General features: G+C 36.2%; 1 protein-coding gene across 7 annotated transcripts in view; it reads right to left on the bottom strand.

Moving 5' to 3' along the window:
* Positions 1 to 25,382, bottom strand: part of ABCC9 (ATP binding cassette subfamily C member 9) — a 196,940-nt gene that overhangs the window by 116,464 nt on the left and 55,094 nt on the right. For all 7 annotated transcript variants that reach the window (XM_043967998.1, XM_043968001.1, XM_043967999.1 and 4 more), the window contains exons 10-14: positions 23,190 to 23,324; positions 21,149 to 21,311; positions 16,760 to 16,800; positions 16,051 to 16,193; positions 5,182 to 5,290 (exon numbers count right to left, since the gene is read on the bottom strand). In XM_043967998.1, coding sequence (XP_043823933.1) covers positions 5,182 to 5,290; positions 16,051 to 16,193; positions 16,760 to 16,800; positions 21,149 to 21,311; positions 23,190 to 23,324 — 591 coding nt within the window. The remainder of the gene's footprint in view (positions 1 to 5,181; positions 5,291 to 16,050; positions 16,194 to 16,759; positions 16,801 to 21,148; positions 21,312 to 23,189; positions 23,325 to 25,382) is intronic.

Here is a 25,382-nt window from a genome sequence, read left to right as displayed (position 1 = left end):
TTATCCACTGCACCATCTAGCTGCTCAACACTTTTCAATAATACTGAGATAAGCAGTGATCCAGAACAAGTTTCCATGACCAAAAAAATTCCTGTTGCAATTATTTAAGAAATCTATATTAAATATAATATCATATGTTGACCTCAGCAGAAAGCAAAGCAATATAGCACAGGAAAAAGAGTTGTCCCCTGAGCCAGGAAGACCTGAGTTCAAGTTCCCCTTCTGATATATACTGGCTACTTCACCCTTGGGACAAGTTACCAAACCTTTGAATGCTCTGTTGTTCAGTTGTTTGGGTCATGTGTAATTCTTCATGACACCATTTTGGATTTTCTTGGCAAAGATACAAGAGTTGTTTGCTATTTCCTTCTCCAACTCATTTTACAGATGAGGAAACTGAGGCAAACAGGATTAAGTGATTTGCCCAGAGTCACACAGCTAGTTAAGCATCTCAAGAAGATGATTCTTCATGACTTCAGGCATGGCACTCTATCCACCATGTCACCTAGCTGCTTTCTTGAAAGCTCTAGGCAACTCTGTAAGTCAATTAGTTGTAGAGAATGTACTGACCAGCACTGGTAGAGGGAGTTTCCTCCACAGGGAATTCTATCTACTAGCTAAATTACAATTCTAGTCCCTTATTGTTGTTTCTTCTTCATTCTCAAAGAAGACCATGATATCAGGGTGATGTCATGACCTTCACTGAATTGGGATTTAAGTGAGGGAGAGCTGTGCAAGGTTATCAACCTCACTCTCTCCTCCAGAGCCATTTTGGTCCAGTGGCAAGATAGACATCAGGATGACTGGAGATGGCCCCAGATGTTTAAGGCAATTGGGGTTAAGTGACTTGCCTAGGGTCACACAGCTAGTGGCTGAGGTGAGATTTCAACTCAGATCCTCTTGACTCCAGGGCCAGTGCTCTATCTACTGCACCACCTAGCTTCCAGTCTAGTCCCTAGACCTCAGTAGAAAGCCCAATATATTTAAATCTGCCTGAGATTAAAAACAGAGGATTCAAAAAAACTATCATTCTCCAAATATGAGTTTTCTTTGTAACAATATGTTCCTTTCTTTTTCTTTGAGTCAATGTTTTTAAAACAATCCCTAGTACAGGAATGTCAATTCAATGAAGATGGCTGCTGAAAATTTGATTTGAAAGACCTAATAAACTTAAGGTAGACTAAAGTATTTGGAGCTAGGTTGTGACTGGAAATGATTTACTGCCTTTCTCCAGCATCCCCAGGGCTTAGTTTTGGCTCCATTTTCGACAAAAATAGGCAAAGGTCCTTATATCTCAGAGAAAACTTACTTTATAAATTTGTGACAGAGAAACTCAGAAACCTTGAGATCTGATTCAGGAATTTTCTGGGTGTAGTTTTCAACATAAAGTAATTATCCAACTCAGTTATTTTTAAAAGCCATTCCATGGAATTATAGAGGGCAAATAATATTGGATTTAAAACAAGGCAAGTCGACTAACAAATAAAATGTCATACGTGTTACAATGACTAGGCCATAACAAAAATTTCAAATATGGTTCCTGACTAAAGTTCCAGAGCTGTAGGGTTCTGAATCCTGGGATTCAGGATTTAGCCTGAATGGATCAGAAGGGTTCAAAGAAAAGTACCTACTTAAAGGGTAAACAAGACAGAATTCATATATTTATGAACTGTGCTTTTTATGAAGAAATCATAAAAGCACCTGGTAAACTTTATATATGATAAGAATATTGAGAAAGAAGCCATTCAGTAAAGTAGCCTACACCTAAATAGAAAATCTTTTATTTTTCCTGAACCTAGAGGATTTGTCTATTATACATTCACATAAGCCTAATAATGCCCTGGATGAGATAAATTAGAAAAATGTCCTGTACTTTAAAATTAAGTCTGCTTTCCAACAATATTTTTTCCCAATATTCACAACAACAACATATGCATGAAAATCACTGTCTTCTACACATATTCAGTTCTGTAGTAGTATTGTCCCCCAAAGAGGGTCAGCAAGAATGACTTCATGCTCTTCTCTAAACTATGGAAAGGGTGGGAGGAAGGAAAGTGTTGACAGAGAAGCGAGTTGGAGTTCCACAGATGTAATTTGAAGAAACTTTGGCACCAAAATGTCACTAATGTTCCATGGAATTTCTACAGCCAAAACCACTTAACTCTAAGCTTTGACAGAATACATAGTATCTTTAGTGAACTCAGGGAAGAGTTTCCATTAGTGTTATTTTAAAACACACAGCTTTTTTTCACTCCATTTTTAAAGGTTTATAATTTTGTGGTTTGGATCTAGAACAATGACAAATGACCCTGAAAGAAATTAGCCCTGTGTTTCAACACTTTGATGGATCTGTGATCTTGTCAATGCTAATCCTCCCTCCAAATGCAAATCTCACTCCATCCCTGCCTGCCGAACCTGTTTAATTCTAGCAAGAAATCTTTGACGACAACTCTACCTATATGCTGAAGACTTTCCTCTCAATGCCTTGACATGTGTAGATATTAATAAAATATGCAGGCTGTCCATTGGTTACTCCAAGCTTCTGCTGTGTAACCAACCAGTCTTTTTTTCCAGTCATACATCTCTGATGACACAGTTTACACCATTCTTCAATTGTAATGTGTTGCAGCCTGTCGACTCCCACTATGTACCTTTCCATTACCCTTTGGGTAACCCTGAATTTAATTCATTAGAGACTGTATAGCATCACTGGAAGAATCTTGTTAAAAAATGTCCCTTTGTTTCAAAGAGAATGTTGGGATCATTAAAAGTACTTTAGCCCATGGCTCCTTCTCCTGTGCAACTCTGGACCTATCTTATTGTCCATTTGCATCGTCTGTGCAAGATATAAATATAACTGAGGTATGAGCTCTATGGGAGATCCATCTACCTGTACATTTTAATTTGAACAAAAATATTCTTCATCCACTTAGTTTTCACGGTATAGATAATGAGGTCAGACTCCTTTAATGTTTACAATAATTCTGAAGAATCTATAAGATTTTAGATGTGTTTCTTTTTTACTACCAGCCTCTCCTCAATTCCATTTTATGCTATTCTCCCTCCATTTTGGCAGGTTTCTTCTGAGATCTTCACTTCCATGTGTATAACCTTTTCATCTTGGTCCTCAAAGTCTTTCCCACTGTTTAAATTAAACATCACTGTAAGATTGTTCTTCATGCTACAGTGGAGATGTGATCATGTGACATGAGGAGTAAATTCTACTGGTGCAAATCATAACTCATCCTTATCTTCTTATTCAGTACTTAACTCATCACCACCATTCCTGGAAAGGACAGGTCAATCAATTGCTTTCTGGCTCTAGTCATGTCCATGTGACTTTATGGAACCCCTCGTTAATCACCACTCCCATATATGTGTTGTCTCCCCTTATATCATATGTAATAATGTAATCCATGTAATAACTATCTTTTACACAATTTTAAAGGATTTTTTTGTAATATTTCAAAATGTGTATATTTGATAAGAGCTGATTTTGACTAAGAAGCTTATTTTGCAGTTAGGTTTGAATAAAGCTTAAATGAATTGGGGATTTTCCCATTTCTTTTGAACTGAACATGTTTTGATCATTCAATGAAAGAACATACATGAATCTATATTGAAAACTCTGAAGCTCCTTCAGAACTGGAACCATCTTGCTTAGTTCAGGGCCTAGTATATAATAAGCAGTTAATAAGTGCTTTATCATTCATTTATTCAAGTAATTTAAAGAAGAAAGAATCATTACATCTTGAAGCATCAGAAAAGGCTTTGTGTAGTGGGAAATTGCAGCAAAGATGTTTAAGGGACTTCCCAAGACACCTCAGATATGGGAGATCACCTATACAAAGGTATAGACTACATTCCTTCATGGCTCTTTTGGATCATGTGAAAATTTAGTTCCTCAGGACTTGTGGAGTTTTAAGCCTCAAAACCATACAGGGTCACTGGGATAACTTTTTGTGTCTTTGTGAAAACATACATAGGTCTTTGGACCCAGAGACCAGCTTTCAATCAAGAGAAGTACAATTATCCTAATGTAATCCATTATGATCTCTTCTTCCTCTTCAATATAGGGCAACTCATTGCCCTCCTATAGTGTCTATCACAGATATAGATACCAATAGGAATTTTACATTCATTTAGTTTTTCCTTCTAAGGATTGTAAGGTGAACTTTCGAATAATCATGTATATCATTAAAGAGACCAAATAATATACTGGGGCTTGCATTCAGTATAATTTCCACAAAAAGAGCACCTCTTCCATCAGGATCTTATGGAAGGCCTTCAGGATATTACATAGATCCTCTTAGAGAATTTATGGAAGGACATGAACAAGAATGGCAAAGAATGAAAAGGTCTGGTGGTTTGTGATTTACACTAGTACAGGAAAGTATACCATCTATGAGATCCATTGAAATAGCTATAATGTGAATAATTTTAAGGGCTTCTTCATAATATTTTGTAATCTTGAGCTCTGTATTTGATAAGAGGTAATGTTATCTTGCAAACTTGTTTTGTCCTTAGGTGTGGCTAAAGCTTGAATGAATTTGAAGCTTTTCAATTTCATTCTGAATTGGACATATTTTACCTGTTGGGGTAATCCTTAGAAACGGATAAACACCACATAATAAGATAATACTCATGAGTGTACTTTGAAAATTATAAAGTTCTAGAGAAGTATAAAATATAATTATTGAAGTAGTTTTACATGGTAGAAAAAGTAATAGGCTGGAAGTTTAAAAAAACCTCAGTTTAAGTTTGCTATTCCTTTGCTTCCTAGCAATTTGAATGACCTCTGTCAAGTTACAACCTCTCACTTTCAGTTTGCTCATCCATTAAATGAGAATAATAATATTGCCTGTCTCATGTGGTATTGATTAAAATTAGATAAGATAATGCATCTTATAAACAGAAAAGTATATCCCAAATGTAAAAGTACTGTTATTATAAAGAAGGATATAGTTGTTATTTTTTGTTTTGGGATTTACTTTTATTTAGTTGTATGTAATCAATGAGTTTCTAAATGCTATGGCAACTGTCCTTACTTCTGGGTAAAATAATTACCCCAAACTAAGAACATAATGATTTCATACCACATTAATGATGCTCTTTTTTAATTCTCTCCCCTTTAAAACATAACACAACACAACAAAAACCCATTTAGTGAACAGAACTTACTACTCCTGTGTGTTTCTTACAAGACTCAAAAGCTACGGAACCTTCACCGCTCCTCCAGCTGTCATCACCAATCTCATCACTTAAGAGAAACTCATTCAGCTTCTGAACACTGCCAAAAGAAAAAAAAAATAAAATGGGAAAACATGCATTGATACACTTATGCTTCAAATTATATAGTAGTCCCACCTCTGCTCTTTATTAGCTTGGTGACTATGAACAAGTCATTTCCCTTCTCTGATCTACACTCAGTTTCCTTATTTGGAATATCAGGCAGTTGAACAAGATAATCCCTAAATGCCTTTCCAGATCAAAACCTATGATCATTTGGTTAAAACTGAATCCTCTAAGTATCAAACCCCCTTCAATCTTGCTTGTTTATCTCTCTAAATTCATTTTTCTCTGAGAGTTATTTTAAATTTCACTGATTCTGCCACTCACTATAACCAGCCTATAATTATATTCTGGATTTGAGGAGGTAGAGTTAGGGATGGATTTAACACAGGGTGAAGTACAACAAATTTTCTGAGCCTAGTATACTGAAATTCTTCCAAAGCTGCTTCCAACTTGACCCTGGCTGGCTTTGCCTGGCTTTGGTCACCCTACTTGCAACTGACATAGAAGTGCATAGAATGGAGGCAAAGAAGAACTCTGAGATGTCTCCTAACTACTCATCACACCATGAATTGACTGAGCTTAGAGAGAGGACGATCTTCTCAAGGCCTGCCACTAGTAATATGACTAATGGCTGGGCTCATAAGGAAGAGGATTAATGACAAGAGCCAACCTTCCACATGAATCCCAGTGCTCCCCTCTGACTGAGTCCATCTCCTCTAGGAGATCTTTTCCTTTTTGCTGTCCTTCAAAAGTCACTTCCTCAAGACTGGAGGTGCCAGAAAAAAACTGGCCCACCTCATTAAGGTATCATCATCATCATCATCATGATCCTGTAATATGTAAATATTCCACACATTATACATGTCATCTTTTTACATCTCTACTCTTAAGAGCTATAAAGCGAGGAGTTGCATCTTAGCTAAATATTCTGTATTCCACAGTTCTAAGCACAGCACTTTGCACACAGTATGCAATGAATAAATGTTGGCTGAATTAGACTAAATTGAATGCAGATGACTCTCAGATCTATTTACTTGGGCCTAGCCTCTCATCATCAACTTCCTACTGGACATTTCCAATTTAATATCCTAGAGACATCTCAAAATCAGTGTGTCCAAATCAGAATTAATTATATTTCCCCCCAAACCCTCTCCTCTTCCAACTTTCCCTGTTTCCTCAGAACTACCACCACCACATTTCCAGCCACCCCAGGTCCCAACCCTAGCATCAGTTTAGTTTCCTCACTCGCACTTACCCCACATATCCAATCAGTTGCCAAATATTTCACATTCCCCTCATATGTCCCCTCCTATCCACATAAATAGTAGCCACCCTGTTTCAACTTCTCCTCACCTTTCATCTGGACTATCTCAATAACCTCCTAAATGGTCTCCTTGCCTCTAGTCTTTCCCCACTGCAAGCCATCCCTCCAAACAGTAACTAAAATGATTCTCCTAAAGCACAATTCTGGCCATCTGTCCCACCCACACACACTCATTAAATTGTAGTGGTTCCCTATTACTTTCTGTATCAAATACAAATTCCTCTGGCATTTAAACCTCTTAACAATCTTGCCTTATCATCCTACCTCTCTTGGCTTAATTACTGCTTCCTTCCACACCCAGTATAATTTAACCAGCCTAACCATCTTGCTGTTTCTCCTTCCTCTGTGGCTTTCTTCTTTCATGCCTGTAATATGATTCTTCCTCCCCTCTATCTCTTGGAAACCCTAGTTTCCTTCCCGGTTCAGCTCACGTTACCTTCTGCATGAGGTCTTTCCAACAGTTACTACATCACTCTGCCCAGGTGCCCCTGAATTTGCCCTGGATGCATTTTACATACGCCCTTGTCAATGCATGTTGTCTCTTCCATTAGAATGGGAGCTCCTTGAGGGCAAGGACTCTCACTGTGACCTTTGTATCCCCAGCTCTTGCACAATGCCTATTCCATGGTAAGTGCTTAATAAGTGCTAGCTGATTGATTTTTATAGAATAAATGGAGTTGAATTAAAGAGTTAGCACAAATAAATGCAAGCAAACCATAGACATAGTAGGCATTATCCTATTATTTCTGAAAATCTTATATAAAATTTTATTTCTTCAAATCAAAAACTAATCATTTGATAATCTCCCTGAGGACATGTTGGTTTAATTAGCTATCAAACCAAGAAAATAGAATCTGATGGGGAGGGAGGAAGAAGAATAAGAACAATATAGTTTTGTAATTGTCTTCTTGCTAGAGTTTGGTAAGGTAAAAAAGGTGAATCCAGAATATTAAGACAAAGATATGAAAGTGAATACAAGCATGCTTTATATGTAAAGACAATAAAACTATAGCTTTTATTAGATAGGTAAACATATTTAGATTTATTTATGTATTTATGGATGGGGCTAAATCATCTCAGATAAGCCTTTGTGGTTTGTTTTCCTGAAAAGCCTTATAAAATGAGTAAAAGTCAGTTCAATTCAAGATGTTAACTATGGGGGCAGCTAGGTGGCACAGTGGATAGAGCACTGGCCCTGTAGTCAGGAGTACCGGAGTTCAAATTCGGCCTCAGACACTTAACACTTACTGTGTGACCCTGGGCAAGTCACTTAACCCCAATTGCCTCACTTAAAAAAAAAAAAAGATGTTAACTATGATTCATAAAGTGTGGTCCTATTTATATTAGAAATTGTATCTCTCCACAGCAACACTAAAATACATAAAATCTATTGTGTCAGGTCGCCTTTTAAAAAATCCACATTTTGTCTCTAGGAAAATGGAGACTAGGTGTTATTTATGAAGGACATTTGTTTGATCATCAAAGGTCTATTTTCAAGCTTTCAAGGCACAGTATTCTATAAGTACAGGTTTCCTCCCTCAATAGAATATATGAACTTTGGAGATCAGTGAGTGTTTCATTTTTATTTCCACAACCCTAGTGGCTAGGAGAGTCCCAACATACAGTAAGTGCTTACTAAGTGCTTGTTGATTGATGGATCCTAATCAAAATAACATTTTGTTATTTTATTCTCAACATATGCTGCTCATTGCTTCTCCAGTTTTATCAACTTTATATATAATTGTGTTCTTGTACTGTGTTGATTAGAGTTGATTATAAAAAGCAGTTTATACATGCAGTCCTTTAAAATAAAAATGAAACGCTACCTGCCCTCACATCTTTCAGTCTCAGTCTATGTCATTACATATAGACAGACAGTTGAGGCCATACTCTGATATTTTAAGCAAAGTTAGTTCATTTCAATTCTCAGCTCCACTTTGCAAATGTCTAGCAAATCTCACTGAAATCTCTGGAAGGTTACTGAAACACCAAGATGTGTTTTTTTCCCCTCTGCATCCCTGCACATAAAAGAGTGTTTAGCTTCCTCTACCCTTTTTAATGTTCTCTTCTGTAACTCATTTACACTTGGCATGGATAAGGAGATGGCTGACATTTGAGAACTGTCAAGAGTAGTAAAGAGAAGCATCCTTAGGGATTCACTCCCGCAGAATTCCTAGGGTCATGTGTGACCACCTACTTAGAAGCAGACAAACTTGCCTTTCTTCATCTTAAGATTTTTCCTTTCACCTCCCTCCATCTTCTGGCTCTCATTAAAGCCTCAATCCCTCCTGATAACACAACATCTCTGGCCACTCTTTCCAGTATTGGTTGCACCTTTACTCATATTCATTCTCTCTAACTTACTGGCCAAGGTCGGGGGTGGGGTGGGGGGTCAATTTAGTCACCTTTCACAGCTAGGTAGTATAGGAAACAGAGTTCTCTACTTGTAGCCAGGAAAGTCTGAGTTTGAGTCCTGCCTCAGACTTTTACTAGCTGTATGATACTGGGAAAGCCACTTAATACTTCTCAGTTCCATCTTCCTCATCTACAAAATAAGGGAAAAAATAGCACCTACTTCACAGGGTTGTTGTAAGGACTGAATGAGACAACATATATAATGCTTTTTACAAAACACCATATAAAATGCTGGCCCTAATTATTTCATTTTGCTGTTCCCCCCATTACCATCACTCAGTAATCTCTCATCCTTTTAAGTTCATTCAAACCAAATTAACTGGATTCCAGTGGTTGTTATTTACTGATTTCCAGGTCACTTTCTTTCCTTCTTTCTTTCTTTCCTTCCTTCCTTCCTTCCTTCCTTCCTTCCTTCCTTCCTTCCTTCCTTCCTTCCTTCCTTCCTTCCTTCCTTCCTTCCTTCCTTCCTTCCTTCCTTCCTTCCTTCCTTCTTTAGTGAGTTCCGTGCCCAGCTCACAGCCTTTCTTTCAACCCCAACTCCCTCTGTCATATTAGGGGACTTCACCATACAATATTTATACTCCTTCAAATAGCTTAACTTCCTAGTTCTTCTGTGTACTTAATTCTCAACAATTATTTTAACCAAATCATGAATTCTTATCCCCGAAATTTAAGTCTTTACATTTGCCTAATACAAGGTTACTATATTCATATACTGTTGTAAACTGTATGTCTAACTCTGCTCCACTGATCTATCCTTCTATGTCTTAGACAGTATCAGATAGTTTTGATAATTACTGCCCTCTAATACAGTTTAAGATCTGGTACTGCTAAATCTACTTCCTTTTTCATTTCCTTTGATATTCTTGACTTTTTGTTCCTCCAAATGAATTTTGTTATTATTTTTTTCTAATTCAGTAAAATAAATTTTTGGTAATTTAGTTGGGATGGCATTGAATAAATAAATTGATTTAAGTAAAATAGTCATTTTTATTGTTAGCCCTGTCTACTCATGAACAATTGATATTTCTCCAATTATTTAAGCCTGATTTTAGTTGTATAAAAAGTGTTTTTTAATAATTTTGTTTATATAGTTCCTGGGTTTATTTTGGCAGGAGCACTCCCAGGTATTTTATCCTATCTAGAGTTATTTTAAATGGGGTATCTCTTACTTATCTTTTCCAATTGGGAAAACTGGAAAACATTATGCTAGAAATTGGGCATAGACCAATATTTTACACCATTTACCAAGATAAAGTAAAAATAGACACATGACCTAAATATAAAGAGAAACAGTACAAGAAAATCTGAAGAGCATGGAACATATTACTGATTAGACTTATGGATAGGCAAAAATTTATGAATAAACAAGAGATAGAGAGTATAGTGAGATGTAAAATGTATAAATTTCAATTACATTAAAGTAAAAGGGTTTTGTACAAATAAAGCAAATGTAACCAACATCAGAAGGAAAGCAGAAAATTTGGGGAAAATTTATAGACAGTTTTTCAGAAAAAGGTCTGAGATCCCAAATATATAAAGAACTTTATAAAATCTGTAAGAATTCAAGGCATTCCTCAATTGATAAATGATCAAAGGATATGGAGAGTCTACTTAATTCTCATGAACTGTTACTTCATACCAATTCAGCTCCACACAGAGGTCATACTTTCAACTCTGCCATTACTTACAAGTGTTCTACTTCCATGTTTGTGAATCCCCAAAATTCTTTATCTGATCACAATCTTTCAATCATTTTTTGCTAAACCTTGACCTTGAATTACTCCTACCATCCAATCCTTTAAGTCTCAGCTATAATGCTGAAAAAAGTCACCAAAATATGCTGACTGGATAACACTATAAATTTATGTTACATATTCTCAACTCAGTACTCACTTCATCAAGGCAATTGTTTTACACTTTCCTAATTGATTCACTCTCCTATATTGCAATTATTTCAAATATTTTAGTTCTTCAAGACTACCAATGGCACCTTACCTGATACTTCACTGAAAAAATTAAGGCCATTTGCCAAGAGCTCCAACTTCTCTCCTCCTCCTCATCTCATTTCATTCAGGTGCCTTCCTTCACAATCAACTCTTTCACCTTTGTCTCATATAGTACTTCTCCTTTCCAAGGCAAATATCAAAGCTTGCACCTTCTAAATTTCCTGTTCTCTCACTAACCTTCAATCTTCTCTATATCTTCTGGCTCTTTATTACATACAAACCCACCAATGTCTTCCCCATCCTAGAAACAAAATTACTCATTTGATAATAACATTTCTGCTATCATTCTATATCTCTCTTCCTTTTGTGGCTAAATTCCTTGAAATAGTCCTCTACAATCAGGGTCTCCACTTCTCTTCTTGCCGTCTTCTTACCCCTTCTAATGTCATTCAACTGACAATGCTCCTTTCAAAGTTATCAGTGATCTTTTTATTGCCAAATCTAATGGTCTCTCAGTCCTAAAACTTTTTGATCTCTCTGTAACTTTAACAATGTTAGTCATGACCTTTTGAAAACTCTATCTTCTCTGGGTTTTCATGATGCTGCTCTCTCCTGGTTCTCTTCCTACACGAATCCATTTTAGTCCCCTTTGCTGGATCTTCCTCCAAGTAACAATCAATAAAAATAGGTGTCCCCAAAAGCTCAGTTCTAAACCGTCTTCTCTTTTCCCTCTATACTATCCCACTTGGCAATACTATCAACTCCCATGGGTTCAATTATCATCTCTATACAGGTGACTCTGTGATCTACTTATCCAATCATAACCTCTCCTCTGAGTTCAAATCTCATATCCCCAATGGCCTCTTGGACATCTCAAATTGCAGGTCTCTTTAGACATCTCAAACTCAACAAGTCATAAAAAAAACTCAGTACTTTCCCCCCCAAGCCAACCCTTCTTCCCAACTTCCCTAGCACTATCAAAGGCACAGTCATCTTCCTAGTCTCCCAAGCTTGCAACCTAATTGTCATGTTCAACTCACTTGCACACACCCTACATATGCAATCTATTGTTATATCTGCTTGTTTCTGTCTTCATAATATCTCTCATATGTGTCCCTTTCTCTCCACTCATGCTGTTACCACTTAGTGCAGCCCTCATCACTTCAAGCCTACACCATTGCAGTAGGCTTCTGGCTAGTCTTTGTTCCTTAAATGTCTCCTGCCCATCCTCCCTCCACTCAGCTGCCCGAGTTCTTCCTTAAGTGAAGCTTTGACCATGTCACTTCCCTACTCAATAAACTCCTATGTCTTCAACTCACTGGTTCAAATATCTAGTCAATGGGAAGAGAATAAAAATTATATAGCACCTACTATGTGCCAGACACTATGCTAAGTGTTTTATAAATATTATCTCATTTGATCCTCACAACAACCCTGGGAGGTAGATCTCAGTAAACCAAGACAAACAAGTGTTAAGTGACTTGCCCAGGGTCACAAAGCTAGTAAGTATCTACAGCTAGATTTGAACTAGAATTGATCTTTCTGACTCCAGGCCTAGGACGCTATCCACTAGGCCACTCACTGCCTCATCAAATAACTAAAATGTCTATTGCAAAAATTTTGTTCTTCATTGTTCCTTCTTTATGATCTACTATCTGCTTATCAATTCTATGCTAAATAAATGCTATGTACTACAATAAGTATGCTTGTCCGTTTCTGTGTAATCATAACTTGCTCTCACAGAAATAGAGTAATATCAAAAAGAAAGTGAGGTTCACCAGTATAAAGAAGGCCTGAGCTCATTTCTGTGTAGATTCTCAAAACCTCAAACCCCTTGACTGTAAATGGGTATCATCTCATGAAAAGAAACAGAATTGAGGAAAAGAAAGTCACTGACTCTCTAGGAACTGCAGAGAACTACCTATTTACTCAGCATGTCTGCCTAGAGGAATAGGTGCCTCCCCCAGAAACCAAATGCCTTTGCTTGAACATGGCACTGGTGAATCTGCTTAAGGGTTTATATAATAGAGGGTGTTTTGCCTTGTCTCAACTTTTATGGACAAGTCTATTTTGCACTAAAATACTCCAAAAGTTCAAAGTGCATGGGGTGCATAAAGTTGGGGGTATAGTTTGAACTACTGGTTAATTATCTCAGTTAATTACTGGATTTTATATGTGTAGTCACAGTCATAGAGTACAATGATGAGAAATTTCACTGTTAGGATGATCCTTTTATGGAGAACTTCCCCCAACCCCCACCACTATGTAAAATTTCCTTGTATTAATGGATTTAACCAAAGTTTCAAGAATACCCTCCAAACCTTGAATAGGGGCCATCAGTATAAACTACGTCACTAAGTTTTAAAGTCAAGTATTGCTATTTCTCCAATCCTATAAGGGACACTCTGAAATCAGCTGAGTAGTTTCTCTGATTATAATGATACTGTCCAACTTGTGATAGGCCAACTGGCATCAAAGACTGATCATGGGTCCCCTAAGCAGAGCTTAAAATACAGGCTGATTCTGGCCAAATTGGCAAAATGCAACAATGATTAGGGAGTCTCTAGTTTGGGTTCCCAGAATGAAAACATAATGAAAAGTTGGGTTGGCTTGCCATCTCTATCAAACCTATGAACCAGCATAAGCAGAAATCTTCTGCGGAAGATTTGAGGTATCTGGAGCAGAGCCCTTTAAACAGACTCATCTTTTATCAAGTTGGCAAGTGCTTTTTCACTCGGCTATGGGAATGGGAGAATGAAGTATAGTATATCATTCCTGAAGGAATATTATCATTTCTCAATACCTGCTAAATTAGAATTGTTTGCAGAGGGTTTAGAAATTTCTGAATACAAAAAGGGCTTTAAAATTCTCTAAGTGCTACTCTATCCTCTCAATATTTGTTGTCCTATTGATTTCAGTCTTTATACCTTTTGTTATCATTTTTCTCCCTTTGTCGTTTAACATAATATTTTGAATTTAAAATATAACCATGAAAGGAGCCAATGTTAAATTAAGAAAATGAAAAAAGAGACCAAAATAATAGATGCTCTATGATTACTTAATTTTATTGTTTGAAATAGCTTCCCTTCTTGAGTAAGGCCTAATTGGAAGTATTGTTGCAAAAAAAATAAGTGAGTGATCTATATGGTTTTTCAGAAGATAGAATGAAAGGGCAGCTATGTGGGACAGTGGGTATAGCACTGGGCCTGGAATCAGGAAGACCTGAGTTCAAATCAAGTCACTTGACCCTATTTACCTCAGTATTCTCCTCTGTAAAATGAGCTGGAGAGGGAAATGGCAAACCACTCTAATATCTTTGCTAAGAAAACCCCAAAAATGAGGTCATGAAGAGTTGGACAGGACTGAAATGACTGAACAAGAGTGAAAGGAGACGGGGCAGCTAGGTGGCGCAGTGGATAGAGCACCGGCCCTGGAGTCAGGAGTACCTGAGTTCAAATCCGGCCTCAGACACTTAACACTTACTAGCTGTGTGACCCTGGGCAAGTCACTTAACCCCAATTGCCTCACACAAAAAAAAAAAGAGTGAAAGGAGACAACAACGAATAGGGGAAATTAGTGCATGATGGGTCTGAATGACCCTAGTTCTAAATCTAATCTATCTTGTAATGAGTCAGATAAACACAGCTAGACCTAGAGTCAGAGGACCTAAATTCAAACCTCTTCAGTTACTTATTGCCTATTTACCTTCAATTAAATCACTTCCAATTTGTAGGCTTCAGTTTCTTCATCTAGAAAATGAACTATATTATCTCTAAGATCCCTTCTAGGTCTGAATCCTCATGGCACATTACAGATAAATTAATCGTGTTGATATTATAACTTTCATCATTTACTGTTTCAGTCTAAAACAACTTCCACTAGAGTAGGGGAATAAGCCCCCATCTAGGAAGTCAGGAAATCTGTCTCATAGTCCTAGTTCTGCCATAATGTAGGAGACCTAGCTGGGTCTCAGTTTCTTTAAAGGAGAAGGTTCAACTTGATGATCTCTGAGGTCCCTTTTAAATTAAAAAAAATACAAAAATAACTTTAGATTAGTTTGGCTGGAAATTATTACTCCTTTGCCTAAAGACATGCTACAAAACAGATTCCCAAAAATTATAGATTCAGAACCTTCCAGTATTAAGATTAGTGTAATCTGACTCTCATCAAATCAGGGTTGAGGAGAGAGGGCCCTTTGCTGTGAGCTGTGTATGGAAGGAGACTCAAGTCCTGACTGACAAAGAAAATGATGAGCACAATGTTGAGAACTTGCAAAAGGGATTTAGTTGGTTCCAGAAAATATGTGTAGAGGCACATGATATGGGCAGCAGACACTACAGAGAAGTGGTAGAAAGAGAAGAAAAACTGCTGATTGTTGTTCATCCTTCATTTTCAAAGAGTAACAATGAAATCACAGGGTGGTGTCTTGACTCGAAACAAATTGGATTTAAGTGAGGCAGAATTGCAAAAATTCATCACCCTCACTTTCTCAGAGTTATCAAAGTCTAGTGGCAAGACAAAAGTCAAGATGACGGGTGATGACCCTGGAATGCAGCGGATGACCTTGGCATCTTTGATTTCTGACCAAGTTGTAAGCTCTCCAAAGTGTCTATTTCATCTGCCTTCATGGACATTGGGACAAATTGTTCTTATCTGACTATTCTGCTGGGGGAAGTCTTCAAATGCTCCTTAGAAATCCCTGATGTATCCTGGAAATACCCTTCCAAATATACAACTTGTCACATGAAACTCATAAAAAAAGATTCATAATACTATTTTTATATTACTTTAGCAATGATAATTCATAAATGCTAATTGATTAATTACATTGTGTGAGAGTAGGTAAAAGTAGAAAAAAAAGACAAGGAGGAATTATAAATCTTTGAGACATGTGAGACTACAAAACTGCAAAAAACCTAAGAATTAAATACTACCCTATGTTCAAAGAATCCTATTTCAGAGAACATAATTTCAGTGAATAGTTTTCAAACAGTATGGCACATAGAATGATTCTATAGGACCAAATAAAAACATAATCAAGAACTAACTCTTCAAGAGAAGGCATACCTTATAATGGCTTTGACTGCAAATCTGACCACTGTGGAGAGCAGGAAGAGAGGTGTGACCAGGATATGAAACAGTGATAAGGAAGCAAAGGCCTCTGCTGGTTTTAAATGTTTTCTATTTGCATAAGCATGAGTCACAAAGGTCTATGGAATAAAAACATATTCCATTAGGAACTGTCCCCCAAAAGTCTCACCAAAAAAATTACACTGATCATCACATAAGTCTAAACTTTCCTATTTACTACCCACTAATGCTAAAAATAGAAAAAAGACAAATTCACCCAAGTTCATCTCACTTGAACAAAATAGGTACTTTAAAAATGTTTATTGAATTGAATTGAATTTCTTATCTATAGTGTAATAAATATTAAATTTTACAGAAAAAAGCAAATTTTTTTAAGGTTTCTCTTAAGTATGTTTTCATCATTGAGACTGCCAATATGCATCTTCAATATAATAAAACCATTACCATTTCTATAAATAAGTTGTTCACTTTTACTTTTCATTTGAAATATAATGTAACAATCAAAATTATATTAACAATCAAATGTTTCCAGAGCTGATATAATATAGCTTTTGAATCAAGAAGAGAAAGACACAAGTGGATGGGTAAGGCACATCATAACCTATATACTTCTTGGTAAGTCATTTCTACAAACATTAGCGTTTGTTTTTAATTTATTTTCTAAAAGAAAAAAAGGTTTGCTTACTGCTAGAACAGCTGCTATGGGGATTGCTGCATTCATAAAAACTGTGGAAGGAAATAAAATATGTATATATTAGAATCTTTGAACTGTGAAAGTATTTTCTTAAGTTTAATTAACCACCTGTTACTACTTTATATATCAAAAACAACACAAGGGCCAAAGTTAAATAACATTTCACAAACTTTCCCCAACTAGTACTTCTTATTCACAGTCACCCAAGCTCCCACATGGTACCCCAATAAGAAAATATTCTCCTCTGATTACAAATCTATATCTTAACAAAATAACATTTGAAGCATTGTAAATAATAGAGTTCATGAAAGAAATAATTGTTTGTTAGTAAAATGTAGAAGGATGGTAAACTAACCAATTATGAATCTTTAAGAAGGATATGACACAGCATATGTAACATTACATAGCCTATATTCTTTTCTATTTATTCCCAGAGAAAGGGATTAGTTGAAATAACTAAAATGAAGAGCTTAACAGGAAGATAATCTGTTGTACAAATTAAGGACAAGACTTTCACATCACTTCCAGTAACTCCTCCACAATATCGTGATTGTTTTTTTGTTTGCTTGTTTGTTTGTATGTTTTGTCCTTTTTATTGAGAGGCTTTTCACATAATGAAAGCAATTATACACACAACGTTTCCAGTAGATTGGAAAATTGTTCAAGTGCTTATTCTGTTTGCCTATGATAAATACTTTTTCAGAAGTTAAATGTAGGAAAGGATGGATTTTTGGTTTTCTTTAGTTTATACTATTTGGAAATCACATTTTTAAAAACACTTAAGGTAACAATGTAACATGACTGTTTCTCATAAATGAAAATGCTACCACCCACATATTTCTTGGTAAGCTATTTCTACAAACATTAGCATTTGTTTTTTATTGATTTTATAAAGGTATCAGACAGAGAGACCCTGAGATGATGAGTTACACCAACAGCCAAAGATCTGGAGCTGGCATTTAAGCTTCTAAACAGCTTTCTCTGTCACCATGCTACTGTCTTCATCATACATCATTTGTAACTGTTAATTTCTAACATTTATAACTGTTAATAAATAATCCTTTCTGGCCTCCTAAACAGCAGAGTCAAAGAAATAAATGCTCAGTTCCAAAAGTGAATGAGTATTCACTTAGTCGAGACTAAGACCAGTAGAAATTGAAAATCTGGTAGCAATGTCAAATTAACGCAAAGAGGCATGGTTTAGGCAGGGGCCAAGTCAACTTCAGCTCTTTTATTCTTTGAGCATTATCATGGCTGCTACTACCCTATTCTTCACGGTCTTTCTGGTTTGTTTTGTTTGTTTGTTTGTTTTGCGGAGCAGTGAGGGTTAAGTGACTTGCCCAGGGTCACACAGCTAGTAAGTGTTAAGTGTCTGAGGCCAGATTTGAACTCAGGTCTTCCTGAATCCACTGCGCCACCTAGCTGCCCCCATACCCTATTCTTAATATTTCCTTTTTCTTTAATTAACTCCTATAATTTACTTTCTATTCTTTCAAGCTCAAATTTCTCCCATTAGAACAAAGTGAAATTATCTAAAACTTAACAAAAGGTATGGATTTGCCTTTCTTTTAGATAACTGAAATCAACCCTTAGGTAATGAAGTACTGTATACATAAATTCTGTACAAGGCTGCTTGGCAATGGAGAGTTGGAAATTCTTTTATGGAATAATGCAAGGGAACTTTGACCTTTATCCCAGATATCATCTCAGCCACCAGGAATGTAGGCTAGCTCCTCCAGCTAAGAAAAGAGAAAAATCTAATAGGAATCTCTATCAGTAAAGAACTCAGACATAGAGTAGTGATTGGTTGTTCATTTTCAGGGATACTGGTGTAGACAGATCATTCAAAATGTAATTGTAGAAGAAAAAGAATTTGAAAAAAATTATCTGGTATCTTCCATATTTGACTCTTCTTTGTGCATTGGATGGGCATTCCCTGAGCATGGAAGGGAGAGAAGCTTTTTAGGTCCCCTACAACACACTCTCCTACATCTAACCTTAAAGCCTGAGGTTCCATTACTTTACTATGCTTTCCTTGAGAGTAAAGTGGAACCACCATCACTTCCCATCTAAGGCAATACTTACTTCCTAAAACCTAAATCTACATATATGCATGCATGCATACATGTGTATATATACATCACGTGTATATGTGTGTATGTATGTGTGTGTGTTCTAGATATAGATTGGCATATGCTGGCACCAAAGTCAGGTTGGAGCTCCCAGGGATAGCTCTATTCAAAACAGTCAAGTAGATAACGTTCATCTGGATACCTCACTCTGTCCATTTGGTGCCCTTCTTTTCCTCTGCTGCTCATAAGCCAATCCTGAGACACTCCTTGCAACTGATCTTTTCTTTCCCTTCAATATGTACTAATTTCCTGCCACAAAAACATACTTCTCCCAGTATTCTGTTCTGCTTTCAAAGGTAAGAGGCTGTTTGTTGTAGTGGAAAGAATGCTGGACTTAAAGCTTAAAAAAACCCTATGTTTCTATCTTTCTTTTCTAGTTATGTAATCATAGGCAAGTCATTTGTCCTCTCAAAGCTTCAATTTCTTCATCTGTAAAGTGGAAATAATAATACCTATAGTATTTACTTCCTAGAGCCTTTCTGAGGATCAAATACATGTAAAGTCTTACACAAACTTCAAAACACTATATAAATGTAAATTATTATTTACTACTCTGATAATAATAGCTTCTAATTAAATTAGACTTAACATCTTAAGGATAATTTATTTATATTTATATCTATCTATCTAGCTAGCTAGCTAGCTAGCTAGCTAGCTATCATCTATTCATTCTTTGGGAGCAGCTAGATGGCTCAGTGAACAGAGCTCTGGGCCTGAAGTCAGGAATACCTGAATTCAAATCTGGCCTCAGATACTTACTAGCTGGTGATCCTGGGCAAATCACTTAACCTCTATTTGCCTTAATCTACAAGAAAAAGTTAAAAGCCAACTACTCCAGTATCTTTATCAAGAAAACCCCATACATGGTCACAAAAAGTCAGACACAATTGAATGACTAAACAACAATCTATGTTCATTAAAGTAGTGCCATGAGAAAAGAAGTTAAATTATTATTATTATTTTACAGAGGAGAAAACTGAAGCACAGGGAAGTACCTCAGGGAACTTGCCCAAGGTCACACACTAAGAAATGGTAGAATTAAGATTTAAACCAAGATTTTTTTGCCACTTTTTTTTGCTCTTTCCATGAGGACATGGTTCTAATTTTTCTAAGCTGATCTAAAAATGGACTAACACGTCCAGAGGTAGCTATGCTAGCCTTTTTCTCCTCCAATTTACATATTTCTGTGTGACCCAAAGGCGTGAAACACTCAAGTGAAAGGCATTTCTAGTTAGGTAGGAAGCAGAAGTTCATGTCCTGGGACTGCAAAATGGGAAGATATTTTAGAAAAGTGCCCTTTGGCAATACTCAAATGATGACCCATAAGGGCAGTGCCCTACAGAATCAGTTTACTTTTAGATGACTAAGTACATATGAGATGTATTTGTGAGGAACTGAAAATTCCACCTACCTAAAAATATCTGCCTAATCATCGTTCAGTGCCTAGAGTTCTTACCTCTTGAATAATTTCTTCTAGTTAAGGTACTGTGTCTTCTTAAAAGTCTCTATTAAAAGGAGATTATTATTATTTATCTCCTTATTACCCAATGCAACAAATCTAAACTCTTCACAAGTGTGCATAATTTGTTCCACCTTAACCAATTTTCTTTCCCACTGCTCCCTAATATCCTCAAGTCAGGTCAATCTCCTCCAGTTTGTGAGTTTTTCCCATAAACAATGTCCTAACTTTTGTGATTTTCCTAAATTTGAATAGCTTCTCCTTCCCTCTCATTGTGAACAGTCTTCCCTTTTCTTTCTGCTTTTCCACATGCTATTCTTTAAAGTACTAGTGCAAGTCTTCTCTCATCCATGAATACTTCACCACCACCACCCCCATCCAACCTTTCCTGTGAACTCTTAGAATGTGTTACTTGGATTGGTCATTCTGGTTTCCTTTTTATTAATCTTATTCAAAAAGACTATCAACATTTTGAGGGAAGGGATTATGCCATAGCTTCTTCTATATTCCCTTCTCTATGGCACCTAGCATAGTTCTAAACATGTAGTACCTGCACAATAAATACTTGTTTGGGAACTTGGAAAGCTCCTGAATATGTACCGCAAAGTTCCACTTATGATAAGCCCTGGTTGATTCAAGTCAAATCAAGATAAGTTAATAATCATTTATTAAGGGCTAACTATGTGTCAGGCACTGTGCTAAGTATTGGGAATATAATGAAAGGCAAAACCAGTTTCTATCCTCAAGGAGTTCACATTCTAATGAGATCGAGACCATTCTTGAACTTACTGGAAAGTGATGTGTAAAGGGCAAAGGTTTTGAGACTGGTGAGTTCTTTCATTCTTGTTTCTTCTACACTTTTGCAAAATATGTGCTCCCAGGCATACAGCTTTAAAAGCTTGATGCCTTTTAGTATTTCATTTGTTTTCTTCAGCCTTTCAGTAGAATAATCCTGCAAAATAATGAAACAAGAAAATCTGAGAAGGGTTTAAATGAAAGAACAAGATAGTGATGTATATTAGGGAGAATGCTGGACTATATAGTAGAAGTCTTAGAGTCTATTCTAGTCCTGCCCATCAATCAGCTCTGTGACATGGAGATAGACACTTCTCTTTTCTGTGTGTCAATTTCCTTATCTGTATCCAATTGGTGGATGACATGATGTCTAAAAAACTCTATACCTCAAAAAACAACCGTGTCTTGATTCTTGATGGAACACTGACACCAATATAAGAAATCTACTGGAAGATAGGGAGTCACAAGGAGAAAACTCATTTGTCCTATTCTATTGAGGCACATGATTTCCTTTTTTTTTTTCCAGAGACATAACTAGCAAGATTTAGACTAAGGGCAAATAGTACAAAACATGGCATGGCCAAGAAGTAAGAAAAAAGACCTCAAATCAACTTTATAATGTATTCTTTGGGACATGAGGAGAGGAGTGGAAGACTCCAAGAAAACACTATGCCATGTAGGGAAGGGAGTGAGAAGGTTAGACAGAGACCCCAGGATGCCATATAGGCAGAGACAATGGTGGCTCACCTAGAGGATGGAAGACAGAAAGCAGCATGATGATATCATCTAAAGGTATTAGTAGCCCTGAGCCATCAGAAGCATGAGTTGCCTCTCCATACTAGTGCCATGGCCAAACAAATTCCTTACACATGTGTTCCCCTATGTGATCCCTCTTTGTATCCACATCTCCCACAAATAGAGTGTATACTATTGGCAAAGTATGCTTTAGGTTTATAAGACCTATGTGTATTGCTATTTTTATTACTGTGGCATATTATGAGATGGCTTTGCTTTGAAATAATTTTGTCCCCTGACTGATTAATAAAAGAAAAATAAACATATTGGAAAGGGGTTGTGACCTATGTTTTGAGTGGATCTGGCTTCACAAAGTACTTTGAATATGATATAGCTATTCTAGGGTCCCCCTCACATGTAAGAAGTAGTACATGTGAGGTTGAAAGCATAATTTAATCAGATGAAACTTTCATCAGTAGTCACAGAGATGCAAGGTATAGAGTACAGGAAGTACAAGAGATACATGCAGTGACAGACTAGATGGAAAATTGATCATGAGAAACAATTCTTTCAGCAGCAAAAGCCATGCTAAATGTTACAGATTTACAAAGATCTCTTGATCATATTAAATCAAACTTTATTTCTAAATGTGCTGTCAACAATTTCATAATTCTCAAATATTCCTTCAAAATGGGCCAATTCATACTCAAATAAGAAATGTTTCCATGGCACAGTAGAGTCAAAGAAGGTCAAAGATTTTCTTCTTCCCTTGCTAAAACTGACCAGGAGCATTTTTAACCACAACAGCTGTTACTGAAATCTTTCACTTAAGTTCTATATCTCATGACATGTTGTGATTCTACTCTAGGGAAATTTCATTTTGAGAAGCATCTAAACTGACTCTTTCCTTGTCCTTTGATATTTTTTTGCATTCCATGCATCAAGGGGCTCTGTACAGGTTCTATGCTCATTTTAATTCCTTAGGCACAGTATTTTAGAGTGGGGTTCAAAGTCTTATAACTTCAGGGTGATTAATATTATCAAAATTTGTTCATGTGAGGTTTGGGAACCTAAGATCTTCAAGTCTTGGATTTCTAATTCCTTTTTTTTCAAATGATGTTTGCAACATGAGAAATTCATGTTTTCTGCCTATGATAACATAAAAATTCAAGAATCAAGATTAAATACATGGGGAATATCCTTCCAAGATATCCCAAGTGATATGTATCAATTTCCTATATTTGAAAATAAATAGCAGCACGAGATTTTCCTAAAAGAGGAGCCAAAAGATGGAACTTACCAGAGTGCTCTTCTGAGCTTCTGCCAACTTTGTAGCTATGAAGTACTGAATTGGCGCGAGCAACACTATGACAGCTGCACCGACCAACGCACTTAATCCAAGTAAGTTATAGAGCAGAATCACTCCCATTATGATCTAAGGAGAAAAACACATGTAAAGAGGAAGAAACAGGAGGAAAACTCATAAGGGAATCCTTTTTAATAGAAAACCTTTAACTATATACTAAATAAACAAAAAGAACCAAGTAAACAATTGTCTATTAGGAAATCAACTCCCTTTTTAACAGTTGAGATTATTATGATTTATTTGGGAAAATGTACCAAAGAATTCATTCTTGGTTTGACAAACTACCATTTTGCTATTCCATATAGTTTTACCTCACAAGGCTTCTGAGGATGCCCAGTTTTCTGATTTGAGCTACATCAATCTGCAAAGGTGTGTGTGTGTGGTGGGATGGATATTAAAGTTGCAGGTTTTTTCTTGAAGGAGCTGTCACCCACTAAAAGACTGGAAATTCTCACCTATCTGTATCATAGTAGATATTAAAAATTAGTAGTACAAGAAGCCAGTTCAGCCAATGTTTGGCAGCATCTATCACTGACAAACAACTGCTCGGGGTTCTAAAATAATGGTCTCAGTAACTCAACATTTATTTCCCTGGGAAACACAATCTATAGTTTGAGAAAGTTTGTTTTACATTAACAACAATAATTACAATCCCTAGTTAAAATTGTAAAGTAGGAGATATTGGTCTTCAGTCCTCCCCTGAAATGTTTTTGGGATACTTCCTAGATGCTGACCTTATTACCCTACACTTAACTGAGAATATACATACATGTGCATATATATGTATGTGTGTGCATATATATACACACATACATACTACTACATATATACTGTATATAGTACATGGAATATAGTGGTGGTGTGGGTATATAGTGGCTAACAGTAGGGATGAAAAGTCTTGAAAGATAAAAATTAAAGGTAGTTCCAGCAGTTTATTCCAATGCCTCTATAGGATGGGAGTTGCTCTGGGTTCTTGAAAGTTATGCTAGTAGGGGGCAGCTAGGTGGCACAGTGGATAAAGCACTGGCCCTGGATTCAGGAGGTCCTGAGCGCAAATGTGGCCTCAGACACTTGACATTTACTAGCTGTGTGACCCCGGGCAAGTCACTTAACCCTCATTGTCCTGTTTAAAAACAAACAAACAAACAAACAAACAAAAAACAAAGTTATGCTAGTTAACAACAAACTTTGACATGTAATAACATGTTAAGTAGGCTTTACATATCAATGTCAACTTGTCTACTGTTTAAGGACAAAACTAACCAGAAGAGGCTCATCACTAAGTGATAAGTTATTTAGCTATGATGATAGTGAAACAAAAAAAAATACAAAAATAGACTTAAGTCTTATGGGGTCCCTTTATGCTTCAGTAACCATGGTAAGAATTATGGGAAAAGGACTAACTAGAGGGCTCTATGAATAAACTTTAGTTTTTAGACCACTTATAAATACTACTCTGACTATAAGATATTGAACTCTAGTAAAATCTTTGTCCAAAGCCCAACAAATTGGTATACTATTAGAAGAAATGAAAAAATTTAATATTGATATTGTCAGGATAAATGCGACCAAAAGAATAAAGAAGTTACATTTAGTCTGCTCACAAGTTCTCTTGGAAAGAAAAACAAGGGAAATGGTGAAGCTGTTTTTCTCAGGCATTCAAAAGAAACACTTAATTTATTCATGTGATAACTGATCATGGACTCTCAAAGTGCTCATAATGAGCATAAGCAAAAAGATTATGAAGATAATTACAGTTTATGACTCAATATCTGTTGCAGAAGATAAAGAGGTAAAGAAATTATATGATCCTCAAAACCCTGTCAATCTACATTTTGAGACTCAGTTACTTGAGTGTGAAAGTAGACACAGGAAATAACTGAGGAGAATATGTTGGAATATAGAGTAAGATTTAATAGACAAAAAGCAGCTACAAGTTTTTAAGAAAACTTATAAGTCTTCTTCCTAAAATGAATACTTTCTTTCATAGGAGAGTCTGAAGGCTCTAGATATAGAAAATACTAAATATTCTTCTAATTGATTTTGTCTTTAAAGTAAATCATTTTTTAAATAGTATTTAAAATTTTTTCCAATTACATATAAAGATAATTTTCAACATTCATTTTT

Source organism: Dromiciops gliroides, chromosome 5, assembly GCF_019393635.1.
Source record: "Dromiciops gliroides isolate mDroGli1 chromosome 5, mDroGli1.pri, whole genome shotgun sequence".
NCBI classification, from domain to species: Eukaryota; Metazoa; Chordata; class Mammalia; order Microbiotheria; family Microbiotheriidae; genus Dromiciops; species Dromiciops gliroides.
The sequence above is the reverse complement of the archived record's forward strand: the minus strand, read 5'-3'. Positions and strand labels throughout refer to the sequence as shown.